Below are 20,522 nucleotides of genomic sequence, written 5' to 3'. Positions count from 1 at the left end.
ACTTCGGCACTCTATTCGCGCAAAGCTTCATGGGGCGCAGGAATACTGTGGATAAAAAAGGGAGTGTGACGTCATGATTGACAGCTTCTCTGAGCGAAGTAATCACTGAGGCAACAACAGACTTTTTTCGGGATCTTCAGGATAAGATTGGAGTTTTAACTTTGACATTTCCATAAACTGTTTATTTCACACAGACATACAGTAATGAGCTGTTTTGCACCTCTGCAGTAAATCGTATGGGCGGAGCCTTGAGGCTCCACTTTCACGTTCACTATTGTGCAGAAATAATCAGCGCCATAAAGTGAAGATTAGAGGCTTAGCTTTCTACAAGGGAAGAGAGTTAAGCTGCGTCGTCCATTTTCTATTTATTTAATTTTTTATACAGTCTATCTATGCAACAATGATCTCCGGAGGACGCAACCTTCGAAATTAGACAGCTGGGATCTCGCCGTTTTTTCTTGTTCAAGGAGCCGTTTCACTCAAAGAGATTCTCCCCGTTTCATGCCGACTTTAAAATTACAGGCAGGTGTGTTTAGTCAGTGTTTTTGTGGACATTTAAGCTTACTTGAGCACAAAACACATGCTTTTTCCGAATGCAATTGTTACAATTTGTTGGATTTTTCATAACGGGGAGTACATGCAAAGCTGTGACGGCAGAACTTTCGAGAACGTTTAAAATAGTTTAAAACATCCCGACACCCTGTTCAAGCCCTTTTTTATAAAGTGTTTACAAACAGTATTAGGCCTACTTTAATCTATCATATTATAATCGTATATGATATCACTACCTTGAAAGCGTTAACGATGACACTTCTCTCGTCAAGGTAAAGTTCTTCATGGCTCAAACGGCGCGAGACCAAGTTTTTAATATAGCTTGCAGCCTCCTCTGTTGGTGAAAATAATAACTACAAGATTGCTCTGGTAACCTATCAGTATAAACTGATTGCACTAAAACACCAAATAAGGATTTACATGACATGAATTCACTGGAGTGGAGCGTGTTTTAAGGTAAGTTGATCGACGCACAAATCCACGGCACATTTGAACCTCTATTGCAGCTCGTGGAAGAGAGACAGAACACAAACATTAAATCTGTAAAACTAACTATTAAATCATCATGAATTCACTATATAATTTGTTGTGATAATCTAACCGAATAAATTTAAACATGTAGATCTGGAATATCATTACATAGCCAATCATTACCTTAACTAAAACAACACAGCACTCATTGCTTAACATTTCAAGTTCTCTATTCAAATGAACCGTTTTCCTTCAGCTGTTGGAATGAGCCTCCTGCCACCTACTGGATTAAAATGGCACATTTATGCTCTTAACAGTTTTACTTAACACTTTGCCCTTCCTCCTATTTTCTCAGAATTTGTCTACACTAAAAATATTTAATTAATATGATTGAAACACTAAGCCTAATGGTTGATCAGATGCTTTTCAATCTGCAAATATACAACTTCAAATTCAGAAAAATCTTAGTAACTTCCCAAAAAAAAAACTGCACTTAGAAAAAAAAAGCAAGCAAACATTTTATCACAAAAACAGGTTTATTTAATATCTCTTTCTTTTTTTAAAATAATTAGATTTATTCTATTCATCAAACCCTTTCTTTTGAATTTTTTATACATATCAAATTTGGGCCATCATAAAACACACAATGAGCTTGGGAGTTAAAACAAGGAAGAGAGACACGTGATTAAGCCAAAAAAATAAAATAAAATACATCCTCCTCACATGTAAAATCCACAACCACGATTGTTGGGACTTGAAATAAAAGAAGAGAAGAAAAGGGGCTGAAGTCCCATGAGAACAACTAATGATCTAGCTTGAAGTGCTTTTTAGTTCTAGCCTGGTGGCTGGTATTTCTGAAGAGAGATTATGACCTACCGGATCAGCGTTTACCTACATAGGCCCTAAAAAATCCAACATAAGCAGGATTTCATTTTAAACACTCCATGAACAGAAAGAAAAACATTGTCTCGCTCAGCTCGGTCATGTAGACGACATCCAACCACCCTGAAATTGAAAACTAATAGAGCTGAGCAGTGGAAATCTGGGTGGAACATGAGAAAAATGTCCAGAATATTCTTTACGAAAAATATATATATATGTCACTTAACGGTTTTAAAAACACTGGATGAGTTCTGAACACTGTGTGCCACCAAAATTCCACAAGTCCGAGAAAATTGACATACTCTTGGTAACTATTGAATTTCCACATGGGAATTCCCAAGAGGCTCCACAGCAGACAGCATGAAGCTATGACCGGATAATTTCCTGGTTCACAAGTTAAAAAAATAAAGGTCCTCGGAGAGGTTTGTCCTCTTTATTGAGCACAGGTAACCACCGTAGCCGACTGCGGCCCATCTTGGACGTTAAGATTCCTGGTCAGCGAAAAGCACCTGTCCATAATGTACAGTAAAGGACCAGGCTGATCATCCTGTAAAAGAAAAAAAAAATGCACACCACAGAGAGGATGTATAATGTTTTTTTCCCTCCCCAGTTCTCTTTTCCTTATATTCACGTCATGGGTTTCTAGTTTGCATCCCCTGAGTCAGGGGAGTCAAATTATGTCTAGATGGAAAAGTCTCTCTTCATAGAAAAAATAATAAATAAAAAATTGTGGTGGCAGCGAGATCCTCATATAAGACATCTTTAATCGCAGGGCGAGCACAGACCCTAAAGTCCCAGGGCACTTCCTTGGAGAACAATATCGACATGGAGACACTGAACAACTTCTGAACTGAAAGTTCTTTTTTTTTTTTTTTTTAAATATATCCTTTGACCATAGCTGATTATCATTTTAACATTTTTTTTTTTACAACGAGGAGTGCACATTAAGTCTCTTCAAATTTTCTGTTTTTTCTTTTCTTCCTTTCAGTGTAGTAGTATGATACAGGAAAGAGGGAGAGGATTATTTACAGTGCTATTGAAAGAGAGGAAATGAATGAGGGAGTGTGCGGTAAAGTACGCAGCATGAGAAGTAAAGAGGGGTCCCTGTGGAAAAGTAGAAAGGGATTGGTTGGGGCCAAACAGAAGGTTGGAGACGAGGTCCGTGTTAGGTGGGAATGAAACCATCGCTGTTCTGGATGCCCCGTCTGAGCTCCAGGTCCTCCAGCTTCCTCCATAGATCCTCCCGTTCCTTGTCCTTCTTCCTTTCCCTATAGGAAAGTGAGAAAGAGGTTATCTGAACTGCTTCGTAAAATGTAGGAGTTTAAAACAAAACTGTACACTGTCTGTTTCTTGCCTTTGCCTGTCTGATTTGTAATTGGCGGCGAGTTCATCAAACAAAGCGCTGTTCATCTCCATGAATGCTTTGAGGACATTGTAGATCAAAGCTGATATTGCCCTGATGGTAGAGAAAAACAGACATGAACATCAAAACACTTTGTCTCAAGTATCTACTCTGCTATTGTTAATATACACCATTTAAAAGTTTTGGGTCAGTAAGATATTAATATATATATATATATATATATATATATATATATATATATATATTATTCAGCAAGCACACATTAAAGCGATTAAAAGTGACAAATCTTTTGTAATCATGGAAAACTCTTAACTATTTCAAATAAATGCTGGTTCTTTTGAAATTTCTCATGGTTTCCACAAAAAATATTAAGCAGCACAACTTTTTTCAACATTTATAAGAAATGTTTCATGCGCAGCAAATCAGAATATTAGAATGATTTGTAAGGATCACGTGACACTGAAGCCTGGAGTAATGGCTACTGAAAATTCAGCTGTCATCACAGCAATAAAAACGGTTTTCTATTTTAATATATATTATTTTAAAATGTAAATTTTACATTGTAATAATGTCTCAAATAAATAATCAAATAAATGCAGCCTTGGTGAACAGACTTTGGATGTTGCACAGATGTTGGATGAGAAGGTGGCTCGGAATCTCATTCCAGTTTATCCCAAATATGTTCAATAAGGTTGAGGTTAGGGCTCTGTGTGCGGGCAAGTCAAGTTCTTCCACAACCATGTCTTTATGGACCTTGATCTGTGTACTAGGGAAAAGTCATGCTAGAATAGGAAAGAGTCTTCCCCAAACTGTTACCACAAATTTGGAAGCAGAGCGTTGTCCAAAGTGTCCTGGTATGCTGAAGCAATAAGATTTCTCTTCACTGGAAGTAAGGGGCCAAGCCCAACCTATGCACAACCCCATATCATTATCCCTCCTCTACTAAACTTTACAGTAAGCACAATGCAGTCAGACAGGTAACATTCTCCTGGTATCCGCCAAACCCTGACTTGCCCATCAGACTGCCAAACAGAGAAGCCCAATTTGTCACTTCACAGAACACGTCTCCACTGCTCTAGACTCTAGAGTCCAGTGGCGGCATGCTTTACATCATTCACGCATGGCATTGTACTTGGTGATGTGAGGCTTGCATGAAGCTGCTCGGCCATGGAAACCCATTCCATGAAACTCCTGGCGCACAGTTTTTGTGCTGAAATTAATGCCAGTGGAATTTTGAAAACTTCAGCTATGGAATCAGCAGAGCATTGGCGACTCTTGCGTACCATGCGCCTCAGCACTCGGTGACCCCACTCTATGACTTTACGTGGTCTTCTGCTTAGTGGCGGAGTAGCTGCTGTTATTTAACACTTTCACTTTTCAATAATACCACTTACAGATGACATATATCTAGCAGGGAAGAAAATTCACGAACTGACTTATTGCAAAGGATTGTTATCCTATCACAGTACCATACAAAGCTCTTCAGGACAACCCCCTTTTTTCATCAATGTTTGTAAATGTAGACTGCATGGCTAGGTGCTGGATTTGTATCTGTGGCAATAGGTCTGATTGAAATGCCTGATTTCAAAAATAAAGAGCTGTGTCCCAATACTTTCATCAATTTAGTGTGTGTAACATGAAACTCACGGGTTCCAATGTTCTTTGGAGATCCTGTAGAGACTGGCAAACATGATAGGTAGGATGACGCTAGAGTTCTCCTCAATCAGACTCATGATGTACTCATTGTTCCAATAGTACAAGGCTCGCTCTGCCACCTGAAATTATATACATTTTAAAATGTTGCAAAAAAATTGAATCAGTAATTTTTACACCGGGATTTTAGACTGCAGAACCTGAAGCATTCACTTGCACTCAAAAGTGCACCAAAAACACAAGTTAACGTGGAAGTAGTGTTGATTTTGAAGGAGGAAATGTTCTTTAATTTAATAGATATTTATGTCCAGAATTGTGTGATATTAATGAACAAACATGCTACTTTTACAGTGGACTGGTGACGTGAGCAAATGAATAAGGTTTTCTCTGGGAAATTGCTTTTGAATATCTTCATGTTAAAGTTTCTAGCTATTACAAGATATCACAAGGTTTGTGAGGATGATTTAGGGTGGAGTGTGTTCACCTGAAAATGGGGGCTGGACACACATCTAGCAATCTGTTTGAAAAGAGGCTCCTGGATCTTAACAAACTGAGTGGGCTCGATCACATCTAGAATCTCCTCCAGCTCTCCAAGAAACATAACCTACAAAAAAAACAATGCAGTCAATGTTATAGAAATGTTTAGGAAAAGCATGTGAAGGATTTCTCTTGAATAACGCATGAAAACAATAGTGGAAGAAATCATATCTTCACTTTCTATGACTTTTTAAATTATGGTTTGGTAGAAGATTTAACTTACTATTAGAGAGCAAGTCACAAAAAATGGACACTGGATTAATGACTTGGAGGTATGATTCCATAAAATGAAGAGATTACCTCTTTTTGACTGCAGGTTTTTGGCCAAAATTTCAACAAGCCTCTGATCACCTGAAAAAAAAAAAAAACAGGCAAACTAGTGAAAATCCTTAAGGAACAAGACAAAACAAGATGGAACTTGATGAAGAATGAGGAAGATAATGGTGACAAGAAACACTCACAGGTTCTGTTAACGTGGGATCTTTCTCTAGGAACTGTACAATACAATAGGCCAGCTACAAAAAAAGGTGACTTTAGATTAATATAAATGCATTTCAAATGTTTAGATTCATAAACTGTGCCATAAACAATCATGACAAGGGTTCGGTTTCTTCTGTCCTTGAAATGCATGCAAGCAAGCACAGACATGTGAATATAACAAACAGTTGAGTGCGTGTACCTGGGCATGGAAGAGAGACAAGCTCCTCACTGTGTGCAGAGGCAGCAGAACTTTCACCAAGAACTGTTTGTGCTCAGCTTTGAGAGGAAGCGCAAAACCATTGATGATGCTGTAAACCAGAGACGTATGAGGCTTCACCGCTGATCTGACATTGATAACCATGACAAAAACTGATAATATGCAGGAGACTGAGACATCTAAATGACACCTAAAGGCCCCGATATACTTCAAGCGAAATCAAAGAATGAACTGGTGTGACGTCATTTCGAACAAAATGAAGTTCGAAACAGCCTGCCAAGGCAAACTTTCCGGAAAAGTTTGCTCCATCTGGTAAACACCGTTCGAACTACCATTGGTGATTACGTACTAGGTAGGTGTGTGCTGAGGCTCTGCCTTCTTTGACATGGATGTTGGATCTTGAGAATCATGAATCTTCTCTTGTTCATTTATCCTGTTCAGTCTGTTGAGATCAGACATCCTCGAGTGAAAACACAATGGAAAGCTACTTTATAGTTGTAATTCTGATGAAATAAGACTGGCACTGGTTTCCATGTTTAAACCTGTAAAGCTGCATGCTTTTAAGCAATCTATTATATGAAGTGCTATAAAAATAAACCTGACATGACTTTACTAGTGTGCCAAACTGCAGAGCTCGTGCAAACACATCCATGTTGCTACGGTCAGATTCTTGTACTTCATTTAAAAAAAAGCTTGTTGTTTTCTCAATTTGTTGCGTGTTAATTTTGTTATTCAGAAGAGAGCGCACAGCACATTTACATATCTAAACACCGGTCTCGGCAGCATGGGCGGCATCGGGATGTTCGCAAACAATACATCACTGCTCACGCATTTCAAACTTCTTTTTACCCCCAAGCGAAGAACGAAAAAGAACTTCGCTGTGAGTATATCAGGGCCTCAAGACAGGGTGGAGTAAGATAAAACAGGAATGTGACCTCTGTGGGTCGCCCCTTTATGCCTTCCCAAACTTTCAGTTTCTTAGTTTAAATTTCTCCACATCTCTTCCAACCAATTAATAGGCTCTAAAATATGACATACCTTCCCAAAATCTCCAGCAGTTCAGCTACACCATTGAAGCGCTCTGTCTCATATACAAAACTGCCAGAGCAGGAGAGGAGAAAAAAGAGCTATGTCAGCATACCTTTATATTTCATCTTGAATACACACAACTAAAAAGCGTGACAGTTACTTACCAAAGAAAAATGTTGTTGATCTGTTTTCGGATGAAGGCCCTGAGGCCGAGGAACTTGCCATAGATTCTATGCAGAACGGTCTTCAGGCAGTCCCTCTCCCGTGGATCCTCGCTATCAAACAGCTCCAAGAGCTAGAAATTAGGAAGACTTTTATTGACTACATAAGCTATGTGTATCGCTCTTTGAAAAAAGACTGTCTATACCTTAATAACTACACATCTACTAAAACAAAAACCAACCAAACCAAATATTGATCTGAGATTAAATTAATTATGTGAGAAGAGTACTAGTTCTGTAACAGCACTTTGGGGAAGTGGTTATCAGTGTCAACAGTAAAATGTACAATTATTCTAAACTATTTGACAGCAAATGACCACAATTGACCAAGGAGAAACTTGAACTATTCCAGAGCTATATCAGTGCTGTTTTACTAGAAATAATGGCTTCATTTGATTTATACTAGGATGAGAAGTCATAACATTTATCCGGCAATCACTCACCTGTAATACAAATTTCTGGTCGATGTATTTTTTGGCAACGCTGGGCTGAAATTCCTGACTTTCCAAGAAGCGAATGAAGAACTCATAAACAAGCTTAAGTAGAAAAGGAAGAGAGAGAGAGAGAGATCAGAAAACTTGTCCTTGAAAATTGAGAACCTAAAAACTTTATAACGCCAATGTTGTTAAATTATATTGTTTTTTTTACATGTTTGACCATTGAAATATTAAAAGAAAACCAAAGCATGTAGAAACAGACAAAGTATAAATTAAGTATTTTCTTTTGCATATGATGACAACCGGGACTCTGTACCTGTAAGTGTGGCCATGAGGCCTCCAGCGTGGGCTCATCTTCCTCTGGGTCAAACTCGTTACTGTCACTAGGCGGAAGAGTTCGAAATATATTGTAGGACACCTGTGACAAATAAAAAGGAGGAAACCTTCGAGTTATATCTGAAATATTGATATAGTAGGGGTGTGACGGTACAAACCTCGGTTTTAAAGTAACGGTTCGGTACAGCAGGAGGGGGGACTAGACTAATTTGCTTTTTTATTAAACTGTTTCTCCTTGTTTTGTTTTTTAAACAAATGTTTCTCTGTGTTTAAATAAATTAAAATGTTGTTAAGGACAACAAAATCGATCTTAGCTAATGCTGTAAACTATATGGGTAGTCCTAACACATTACTGTAATATTAAAGGTTACAATTAACAACAGATCTCCAATTATTAAAATTCAGTTGCTATAATCAACACTAATGAGGTTTTGCATTAACTTCTAAATCTAATTATAAAGTTAATTTTCTACTTCAATTCATTTCTGAAATATAACCATTTACACAGTGGCTGTCATAACTTGTTTTTATGACACATTTATTTAAACATAGTAATGTCTTGATTTATTTAATAACTAAGTACATAATGAATAGGCTCATACTGTATAGTGCATACGAAATGCTCCTCTCTACAGATCATTTCTCTAGCATTGCATTAATGCACGCGCGCGCCCCCTTCTGGACTGGAGTGTGGATTGCGTGTGACTGCATGCACCGAACCGTGACGTCCGTTCAGGGAGTATACATGTACCGTTACACCCCTATGATATAGCCATATAAATTAGACGATAACAGGAGATACATTTTCCAATCACACAGCATGCTTCTAATCTTTTAATCTCACCATTTTGACAACCTCGGGGTAGGTCTGCTCAGTCAAGTAGCCCCGGCTGAGGGTGACGTAGTCCACCAGTTCATTAAGGGTGGACCGCTTATACTCTTTCATTTTGAGGTCAGAAAGTGTGTCCATGAAGTCAAACAGAGTACAGCACTGCTGCAGCTTCTTGAGGAACAGTTCTGGTTGCTCCTGCGCAGAAACATCTAGACGGAGAGAAAGAGAGATTTAATGCAAAACAGTAGTAGTAGAATTCCACAAATGGTTTATCTCAACATCCTTGACTTTCCAACTGTAATCTGTCTTGTGTTTCGGCACTGTTGATGGGAGGCCTAAAATACTTCACATATTAGCTTGGAGATCCATCTGGCATTTGACCCCTAAATATTCCAAGTGATAGGGGCTTGAGTTTGAAAAGCCATTCAAGACAGTAATACATGTGCCACAAACAACCATTTCAGTGGCAATGTTCATGTAGTACATAGGTTTATTGACAGTATTTGAACACTTTAGACAAACAAAAAGATAGAACACACACACACACACTTTAAACATAAACACTGCACAAAGTAGATTTTTTAGACTTAGAAATGATAAAACTAGAGATATGAGATATACTGTTAACAAATGAAGTGAATGTATTTGGATATTTTGTGGTTGTCAAGCTTTAGTCTAACATGTTCACGATTAATGTGATGAATTACAGCCCAGACCCAGCCCAGCCCAGCCCAACCCAGCCCACCCCAGATGGCCGTCATCAGCCATCTATACTTGGTTTCAAAAACATACAAAAAAAAAGTCTTACCGACTCCAAATAAGGACATTAATCTGGGGAAAACATGACACGGTCTTGACAGAACAATTCCATCTTAACAATTAAGACCTTTCTTTCACACGAGTTACACGGTGACAGGTTTGACTGCATTCTGTGTTGCTTTCATTTTTATTTTAGTTTAGTACAACCAGCTTTCATTTTTATTTTATTTTAGTACAACCATCTTTATCAGTTCTATCAAAACAAAATAGCTCAAAGCCCTGTGACATCACAAACCATTATATTCACATGACCAGATAAACAGAACTTACCTTTCAGCAAAGGCAGCTGCACCAGCTCTATGGGCTTGTCCTGAGATCTGAACTGGGATGAGCTCTGTGCTCGCTTCTGCCTGGCTTTTCTGACAGACTTCCTGGAGAAGCCGTCCACTTTGTCCACCGACGGGGCTGTGGTGGCTGCTGAAGACATAGCCCTGTAGAGACAAACAGAGAAAAGGTCAGTTATAATGTGCAGAATGAATGAAAATCTAATTAAAATTAACTGGACAAAAAAAAAGTCCCAACCAGTTGCACAAATTAGACGTGAAAAAAAAAAGATAAAAAGATCCATGTTTTAATGCAACCAAGTGAAAAGACTACGACCTCAGGTCTTCGGGACAGAGGCCTAACATGCTCTGTTAGCATCTAGACGTGCTTATGTGCGGTAATACAATACATTGCAATAATAAACATGTACAATATAGTTATCGTAGGCACTTCAAAATACCGTAAATAATTTCTTATTATAAAATGCATTTTTAGGATGCATTTTAATAATACTTTTCCATCAAACCGTAAAAATTTACAACTGCCTGTATGCTGCAACAAAGAGGCATGCTCACGGTGATGTAAACAACAACAATGTGCATGAGAAGCAGACGCGCTGAATGAAAATGCACGTTTACTCTCTGACAGCAGATTGCTCTGATGGAACAGCAGAAATATAGCATTTACCCTGTAATCCCTTAAACCAGCTGCACTACTTTATGCCACGTTCATTCACACAGCAGCAGAATACAGTTGTCAATCCTGTATTTGAGTCCTTAATACAGTTACGTTCACACACAGTCCAGTTATTTATGGGAGTGATAACCGCATTATATACCCGCTTATATAACCGAACTCACACCAGTAAATTTTCACTGAAAATACTCAGAGGTATGGTAGCCGTAGTATAAGCAGAATAATTGACTCTGGGGTGTGCATCATTTTTCTGATAGTTCAACGGCCCGTCGTCAATTATTCCTTACTTAATGATAATGTCAACATTTACTAATACATTATTACAATCAAAGGATTTAGGCCTATCTGTTAACATTGGACCTGAACCTATAATGAACGGTTGTATTTTTATTAACTAAAATTAACAAAGCACAATAACTACTGTAACAAATCTAGATATTGCTCATTGTTAGTTAATGTTAGTTATTGGATTAACTTTAACTAATGGGACCTCATTATAAAGTGCTACCATTTGCTCTCTATAATTTGTTTGCACTTTAATCTGTTTGAAAATGTGTTTACTTAATACCTTGCAATGTATTAATGTATTGTTTTATCATATTTGAATGTTCTTTTTGTTAAATGAAAAGTTATTAAATCTGTTAGGAGGACAACGCTTTCTGGTACGCGCCGGGTATGGCATTGGGGTGAGTAAATTATTAGGAAATTTTCATTTTGAGGTGAACTGATCCTTTAATTCAATACCGTGATAATAGATGATAAAAGCTTCAGCAATTATCATTATATTAAAAAAATTGTCTAATGCCAATAATATTAATCAAACAAAAAAACGTGAGAATCATTCACTGCTCTTGAGTGAATAGCCTTGTAGCCTTTAGGATCAATAATATTTAATTCATACAGTGAAGAATATGCAGAGTTTTATTTGATTTATCCAATTTATATAGTTTTCCCTAATTTGAATGCTACTTTTGAAAAAATAGCTTATTTTATTTATCTTTCTTGTACTGTATTTGTCCTACTGTTTATAATTTGCATATTTGTTCAAATTGTTATATCATAGAGATTTAATTAAAAAAAATAACTATCTTGATACATGTTTGTGAAATAAAATTACTCATGAAATATGATTTGTCTAATTGTTCAACCCTAAATGACAGAATAGGGTTTGTGATTGATAATATAATTAACCTACATGATACATCATGACGATGCTCATGGATTCAATGTCAAACAAGTGTGATTTATTTTGTGACAAGCAAACTTCATCATTGGAGTGATGAGGCAGTTGAGGTCAGCAATAACTTCAATTTAGCTTGATCTGAAATTAATAAAACAAAGAATTTTATGTTCAGTGTTCTATCTTCTATTTTTTAATTACTTTTTCTTGTTTTAGTTTTTTGCTGTTGTATTAGTATCGAGATATTTTAAACCAGATAACCGTATTGAAGTCATAATTTTGGTATTGTGACAACACTAATCTAAAGGACAAATGCAAATGAGATGCCTACAGAGGAGCATTTTCAAGACGCACTCCAGACGCGAAGTCTGTTCCAAATTAAAATCCTCACTCGATCACGATCATGACAGACGTGTAATCGAGCCCTTGACACGGAACCTGTTTCAACCTTTCAAATTCAAAGTTAGTTAACGGCAGTGAGCCATCACTGGTGTCCCTGATACTTCTCAGCCTTACGTAAAGGCTCAAAACACACCAACAGGACTGCTGTGCACTGGGATTACCGTGGGCTGGATGGGACAGGAAGTAATCAGGCTTTAGTACTCCTCCCATGCAAAGCAGGAAGTAGAGCAGTGGCAGGAGGTGGGGACTTCACACTGTACACGTTTAGCAATCTAGGCCATATCTTCACTAAAAAAGGGGGAGGAGTGGCGTGTTGGAAAAAATTACAAAACAAAACCTGAAACTGAAAAGGTAATGACTTGAAGTTCACACCAAGAACGATAACTATAAAAATAATAAGAGACAACTATATTAGCATCCACACCAACGTATGACATTGTTCTGTTCATTATCTGCATGAGCAGCAGTCGTCCACCCCTTTAAATGCTTGAGCTCTTTAAAGCAGGATGATTGGCTTTCAAAGTTTTTATTGTTCATCAGCTGGAATATAGTTTTTCTGTGCTTTTATCATTATAGTTAGGTGTAGTGTGGACTTTGCCATTACATTTAAAACTATTTTGAAAACTTCATCTTTATCGTCCTTGGTGTGGACCAGTCAAGAACTGTTAAGAAACACTCATTCAAACAGATAACACAAGAATTCAAATTTATGTTTTAAGTCCTTAAAAAGACCATGATGTAGATTAATGAAAATCATTCATTCAGACTAAGAACCAGTTCTTGGTTCCTAACTAGTGATTGACCGATATTGATTTTTTATAACCGATATCGATCATTTGCATGTTTATGTGCCCGATAACCGATATGCAGAACCGATATTTATTTACTGTTATACTTCTGTTTTTGACAATTATTACAACACAAATGAACTGAACAAACCATTTTATTTATAACAATCACTCCCTCCTTGCATACAAAAAAAACCCTTTATATTTATACACAAATAAAAAGAGGGGTCTGAGTCCAAAAAATAAAGTGCACTGTTACTAAGTGTCTTTGTTTAAAAATAAAAGCTTTGATGAGGTAAAAAATAAAGCACAAAAATTATTCTAACATATTGGGGGGGGGGGGGTCTAAATTACCTGAATTTTTTTGAATAGCTATTTTAGTAGTGTGTAACTTTTAATACTCCCAGTTAAGCAGAACTAGATAAGTCCATACTTCACTTTGATTTTTCTTCCTTTCAGTCATCTTAAAAAACAAAACAAAAGTGTTGAAAGTTAGCAGTCTTTCATGTTAAATTAAATCTTCAAATTGCAATATAAATTATATAATGTAATAATATAAATGTTTTTATCTAAATTATACATATAATTTATAAGCTTCGGCAGCAACAATGTTAACAATAGGCAAAATAAATGTTAAAAGTCTAATGTTTTCATATGGAGAAAATAATTGACAGGGGAGTCATATCACCTTTTTAGAAATGTAATTCATTTTAAACAGTTTTAGTTTAGAAGGTTTATGTGCCGTTTAATAGGTTTTAACTAAGAGTGAGGAATAATTCACTGGGTAATATTAATTCACTGAAGAATATAGCTGGAATATAACATTGTCAGGAAAGTAACAAACAAAACAGCATATACATCATTGCATTTTCAAACTAATATGTTATTAATAATATTTTTGTCGGTCTAGATCATGAAATGCTTTCTGATGTTTATCTATGCATTTACATAGAACTATAACTTACTACTCAACCGCGATCGCGCGTGCAGATAATAAATAATTAATTTCCACAAAGCGGTAGGCTATATTTAGATGTATATTAGCGAAATAATTGCTAGTAAATGATGATATAATCTAAGGTGTTTAAACAAGATAATCTTGTCAAAAGTTTCATTCAGTGGCCGTGCTTGAGCATTCCTGATCATCAACCCAGTGAGTGCTCAGCAATATGAACGAACTTTTTTTTCGAGACTAATGGTGAGCAAATACAACAGATAAAGAATTAAACTCGGCGCTTTTATTTTCAACATGCACTCATTCATGTCTGTTTTATTTAATTCATGTGAAGTTACGTCTTTATTGGGGCAGGACATGACGGATTACGCTACGTGACTCCATGAGTTCATCTCAATTTTTTAGAACCAAGCTGCATCAGGCATTTATGTCTCAAATCTCATTTCTGCATGTCTGCTATGTTAAATAAAGTTGAATAATTAAAGCAAAGCAAGTAGAACATGTACTTTACCTGTGCACAGAGTTGTTGTTGACTGATCTCCTCAGACGCGGCTGCAATGGCGGAATTCTCAAAGCGGCCACAAGATGGTACCGTTTATCGGCAAATCCGATATTACAAAACCGATACCCGATTATGGGAAAATGCTTAAATATCGGGAAAAATATCGGTAAACCGATACATCGGATCGATCACTATTCCTAACCCCACCTGTCTTTTCAGCTAAAATGTTAACATCCTGACACACCGCTATGTTAGGAGCTGGATGAGAATAACACACAGCTGATTAATTTCACAGCAGGCACAGATACTTTGTTCTCGAGAGAAACTACAGGGGGTCTATGGATATGACCTTCTGTTCTGCACCATGTCCTACATTTGGGTCATGTGAATTTCAGGTCCAGCTTATTAAAAAGAAGCCCTAACTGAAGACCAGAGAAAACAAATTGGCTATTAGTATTAAACACTCATAATTTAACATTCCATAGATATTAAAACACATTACCAAAGTTAATGGTCTAGGGCCTTTCGCTTTCTTCTGGATTCCTGTATGGGGTGTTGGCTAACAGAGTCCTCACAGTTACGGTTACTGTGCAAATCAAAGTCCGCTCATTATGACAACTCACATTATCAAGAGTCATCCAACAATGACAAACAAACATCACCAATTAAAAGCATCGTATCTGCTGACAAGGAAGGAGCAAGACTCATCTGAGAGTTAGTAAAGGACACATAAGATATTTGTTTAAGTCTACTTTTCTGGTAGGTTGAAAGTTTGCACCACCACAACTGCTCTGCATTGTCCTGATATATCATCTTTTATGTTTCTTACGCTACTTGTGTTGAATCTCCATACTTGGCTTCCTTGGACTAGTTTCATTATTAGTGAAAATGCCTTTTATTTTAACAACAAAACAAAGGGAAAAGTGTTGATGTTTTGCATAGCCATTTGCTATGATGAGCATAGCTGCTGGGTGTACATCTGATTTTTTACAGACCTTTTAATAAAGACAAATGCCCTTGGCATTAAAAAAAATATGACTAATTGTGTAATCCACAAAGCAAAAGGGAAAAGCCTCCAAAATGAAAAGCAAATTTAAGCAAGCTCTAATGATAAATAAATACTCTTTGCTTATAAATTTCACAACTAACAGAGTGTGTAACTGTCAGTTATCACGCTGATAAATGTGAGGCTGTCATAACACTAGTCATAAACCAAAAGGACTTTGGAAGCAAAGCCATTCCATGTAGGGAAGTCTTTCTGCCATCCCTGAAGTTGCTTGTGTATTGAAAAACAAGAACAAGTCATATAAAAGGGCTCGACAATAAGGACTAGGCCTATCCGAAGGCTGTCACGTAAACACAGTCGGTTACGTTTTACTTGAACGTAAACAGATGAGGAAAAAAAATGCATGTATAACGGTATATTGGATATGTGCATTCAGTCTTAAAGTGACAGCAGCCTGATATTCCTGCTGCCATGTGTTTTTAATGTTGAAAAAATTTGAAAAAAATCCTTAGTGTTGAGCCCTATAGATAAGTCAATTATGTTATCCCTACTGTATTAGTAACATAAAAGGTCACCAATCTACAGTTACAATAAACAATGAAGCTATAATATTTGACAAACTCTTCAGCAAGAAGCAACTAAACGCTACACAACCTTATACTGACATGGTTTCAGTGATCTGTTATTCATATGATGAACTGCATGTAGCCTGACCAAAACAGAGATGAACTTAAGACCACGAGACCCTTACGTAAAAGTGAAGTTTGGAGAACAGCCGACTGCTTTTCTATTCTGCAGATTTGTTTACATTATGGTGGCTGTAATATGGCCCTAAACGGCCTGCCAGAACGAGCCTGGGATTTAAAGTAGAGAGAAACAAAGCACCACACATTTAACAACAGTCCAGGATTTATTCCCCATTCATCTAACAGCATTATAAATCAACACTCAAGATACCAAGTTGTATATTAGATGTCCAAGGTTTCCTACACAAGGACTTTGCATACATCAGTAAGAGAAGGACTGTTTTATAACATTTAAGACAATTAATTTAACTTAAAATTTCAGCTCACCTTCTTTAGAGTTAAATAAACTGAACTATTGAACTTCTCATGTCATGAAGAGCAAAGAAATGTCAACTGGAGAGTCAGGACTTTGACTTGGCTGTTCTAAAGCATAAAACGTCTTCGATTGAAACTGCTTGGTTATACATTTACTTAAGAGCGTAGGATCATTGTTGTACAGCATGACCCACATTCGGTTAAGCTTCAGCTCACAAATGGACACCTTGATGCTCTTACAATCTCCTGTAAAACACCCAGGCAAAATACAGAATTTGTTGTTTTGCTGAGACAAGTGTAAAGCTGTCCCACTCCCAAGACATCAAATTAGCCCCAAAATAATACACTCCCATGCATCATGAACAGAACGCAGCCAATTGGATGTTCTCCAATTAAAAGCAGTTTACACTATGTGGTTGATTCACTAAACAAACTGATGATACTGATAGACAATCACATGATGTAGGCCTAAGACAAAAAAAAGGATATAGAAAAAAACAACAGCAACAACTTAACATTTTGTTGCTTAAGTGTAAATCTCTGAAAAACGACAGACTGAAAGTCAATTCATTTCCATTGCAGAGTGACTTTTGCAGCTAGACCGTTATGGTACCGCCAGAACGAATGATAGAATCTAATCAAAACCATGGAAATAGCGAACCCGAACACCAATATTGAGTGAGAATTACCCAAAAAACTAATTTACTAAAATTCAATTTATTTGCATCAATTAGACCTAAAAAACAATTAAATTTTGCTTTCAAACGTATTAGGGATATAGTCATTCATTCATCATTCACTCAATTTACCATGGTGAATAAATGGCTGCTTCATGAGCGATTTGTAGGTTCCATGCAACTGAGGGCAAAATGTGACAATCGAATACAAATGTCAGAAATAGTGGAAAGGCTGCTTAAAGGGTTGGTTCACCCAAAAATGAAATTTCTCCAAACCCGTAAGACCTTCTTTCATCTTCGGAACACAAATAAAGATATTTTTGATGAAATCAGAGAGGTTTCATTCTGATTCTCCATAGACTGCAACGTCATTGCAACTTACAAGGCTAATAAAGGTAGTGAAGACATCATTAAAATAGTTCATGTGACTCCAATGGCTCAACCTTAATGTTATGAAGCGACAAGAATATTTTTTGTGCACAAAATCCCCGCAAAATATCAACTTTATTCAACAATCTCCTCTTCCACGTCATTCTCCTTCGCTGTTGACGCATTGTAATTATACAAGATACTATATTGTTTCAAAATCTTAAGCGACACGCCACGTCTGACTGTATAGTAACCCTTTCCATCTTCAGTAATAGCTGCAAAAAAAAATTTTTATTCCCCCCAAGAAATTCCTTAACTTATACATTTCAAACTTTCCAAGTCTCAAATTTAGAGCATACTGAGAGACAACAGCTAGAGTCTGTGTTTGTTTTATAAGGAAGGGCCCTATAACATACAATTGACTCAACTCATTGATTGTAACGCCGGACTCAAATTACAACCATTATATAGATGGTGTCCCTTTAGATTTAGACACTATTTTTGACAAAGCAAACAAAGTTAACTTTCACTTGATAAATAAAAAAAGTGTCCTGCCTCAAAATATAAGCACTATCAGACAGAAAACAAGAAGGTCAGGAGAGTTTGAATAAGTGTCGCTGAAAAGTCTCAATTGTCAGTCCGTGAAACGCATGACCGTAGCTGTGGAACAAAAACAGGTGTGGAATATATTGCATTCCCTAGAGCCTGAAAGACAAGGCCAAAAAACAAGACTGTTGACTTGTTAAAGCCAGCAAAAGCACAAGAAAACCTGAAGGAGACAAACCCAACACCAGTTTTTTGGAATTATGTTCCAAAGATCAACTCAGTAACACACTCTGGACATGGACCACATATCAAATGGACACCTCAAAAAGGTCTTATACAAGCTGCTAATAAAAGGAGGGAGGGGGAATCAAAACAAGATTGTGGTAGATTTGGAAAGAGACGATGTTCTCATCCCACTAAAGGCTGATCAGACTCTCACAAGTGTCTGAGAATATACCTTAACATTTGTTAAGAAACCACAATAATAATCATCACTGCACAGTGAACAACCGGTGCTCATTTCACAGCAGTGTCCCATACCAGAATGAAGAAGGCGTTGCTGAATACCTCAAGTGAGCAGATATGTAAAAAGCTGAATGACAAGATTATAATCAGAGCACGATCGTGCCTCTAATCTAAAATTCTGAGGTCGTTTCGTGTTTATAGGTAGATAAACTCGAATCGACCTCAGAGGTTTAGATTTTTTAGAGAGCATAGTCCTCTGGATTTAAAAAAAATAGCTTGTCCATTTCTTTAAATTATCTGGAACTTGTTAAACATCACTCTAAAATCACTCTTAATTTAGTAATTAAGTGTGCAGTTGGGCTTCTTACCTCTCTTGATGGTTCTCGGGTCCAGGTGGCTCGTTTTAAGCAGCTAACCTTGTACTTGTAGGCGACCCAGCTAGCCAGCTAACTCAAACACTTCACTTGCGGGCTATTTAAACCGGTCTAACCTTTCGAATACACTCCGCTTGTGAATGGTGAGGATTTTTCCGGCTGAAGACACACCAAAATCCCCTATTATGAGATAATTATCAAGCCGCCTGATGGTATGTCAGCATTGCACTGCTAGCAGGAGCTCCCCGTACAGCTAATCCCTGTAGCTGCCGTCCCAGCCTGCACCAAAAGCCACATTCATACACATTCGCTGACCGACTACATACCCAGATGTTGGTCACTAAGGTCAGGTTGTCCTTCTCCTTACTTCTAACCTCACTCAAATAGCGACTAATTGCTAACCTGTTATCGCAAGTAAATGTTAGCAGGCTGTGCTAGTGCTCTGTGCCAATTTTTTTTTCCTGGCTCAAAACAGACCGCTAAACCTAGAGTGATGGAAAGCTGGTTTGTGCTATTTAGCCAACGATTGGCCAGTTTCTGCACAAATAACGTGTGGATTGGTTCCTGGAGATGTCAATCAAAAACAGTGTTAGCTACGCCTAGAAAGTCAAACGTCATTGATGTCGAGGAGCTATGGAGGTTGGTTGCGGCGTAAATGTCTGAGATGGAGATTGGATGAAGGCAAGGACCTGAAATGCCCGTATGGCAAGAAATGTCACCCCGAGCTGCGGTCCGCTCCGTCTCCGCATGCTCTGTTTATCTCAAATTAGTTAAAATTACAACAAATTAATTAAGCTTATAGAAAGCCGTAACTAGACAAACGATTCCACTAAGGTTTTCTATTCTTAGAAAAGGATTTGGGGGATTTTTTTACACTCTTCAATTACTGAGTCCTCACTTTGAACACGATGTTACATAACACGAATGACACTGACCAGTGATGATGTTTCTCCTCGTTCGTTCGTTCATTTATTCATCTCCATCAATTCGTTCTCGTTTCTTCTCTCAACTGAGCAAATATAGGTAATGCTTCACAGTTGCCACGTTGTTTTATACAGCTTACAATTACTTTTTCTTTTCTTTTTGTATAAAATTTTATTAAGAGAAGAATTATTAAATAGTTGTAGTCTCTTTAGTTGACAGGTGATTTTTAAGTTTAATACCTACGGCTTAATTTGGTCGTGACTCGGTATATTAAGGAATAATTTGATTGAAATATTCACTCATAGCACACAAAAGATTCTCACTAGTCGCTGCCTACTGGTGTAATTATACATTGCACGAATCAGCAAACGAATCTTTTGGTAATCGAAGATTCGAGTAGGCTAGCCTGAAAAAAAAATCCCACCACTAATGAGATATATCCAGCTGCAGACCCGCAGCACCACCAGTTTCAGAACCCCAGTGC

General features: G+C 37.3%; 1 protein-coding gene across 1 annotated transcript; it reads right to left on the bottom strand.

Annotated features, from left to right (window-relative positions):
- Positions 1-1,540: 1,540 nt before the first annotated feature.
- On the bottom strand, positions 1,541-19,606 carry ppp2r5ea (protein phosphatase 2, regulatory subunit B', epsilon isoform a). The gene is made up of 14 exons (XM_077220851.1): positions 19,109-19,606; positions 10,100-10,260; positions 9,023-9,219; positions 8,159-8,260; positions 7,849-7,941; positions 7,349-7,479; positions 7,194-7,253; positions 6,138-6,246; positions 5,920-5,973; positions 5,759-5,809; positions 5,406-5,525; positions 4,916-5,043; positions 3,260-3,361; positions 1,541-3,173 (listed from the first exon to the last, which is right to left on the bottom strand). The coding sequence occupies exons 2-14, from the start codon at positions 10,254-10,256 to the stop codon at positions 3,071-3,073; spliced, it is 1,407 nt and encodes a 468-aa protein (XP_077076966.1). The 5' UTR covers positions 10,257-10,260; positions 19,109-19,606; the 3' UTR covers positions 1,541-3,070.
- Positions 19,607-20,522: the final 916 nt, after the last annotated feature.

The sequence above is a fragment of the Siphateles boraxobius genome, unplaced genomic scaffold, assembly GCF_051911475.1.
Source record: "Siphateles boraxobius isolate OS27281-9 unplaced genomic scaffold, OSU_SipBor_1 8, whole genome shotgun sequence".
NCBI classification, from domain to species: Eukaryota; Metazoa; Chordata; class Actinopteri; order Cypriniformes; family Leuciscidae; genus Siphateles; species Siphateles boraxobius.
The sequence above is the reverse complement of the archived record's forward strand: the minus strand, read 5'-3'. Positions and strand labels throughout refer to the sequence as shown.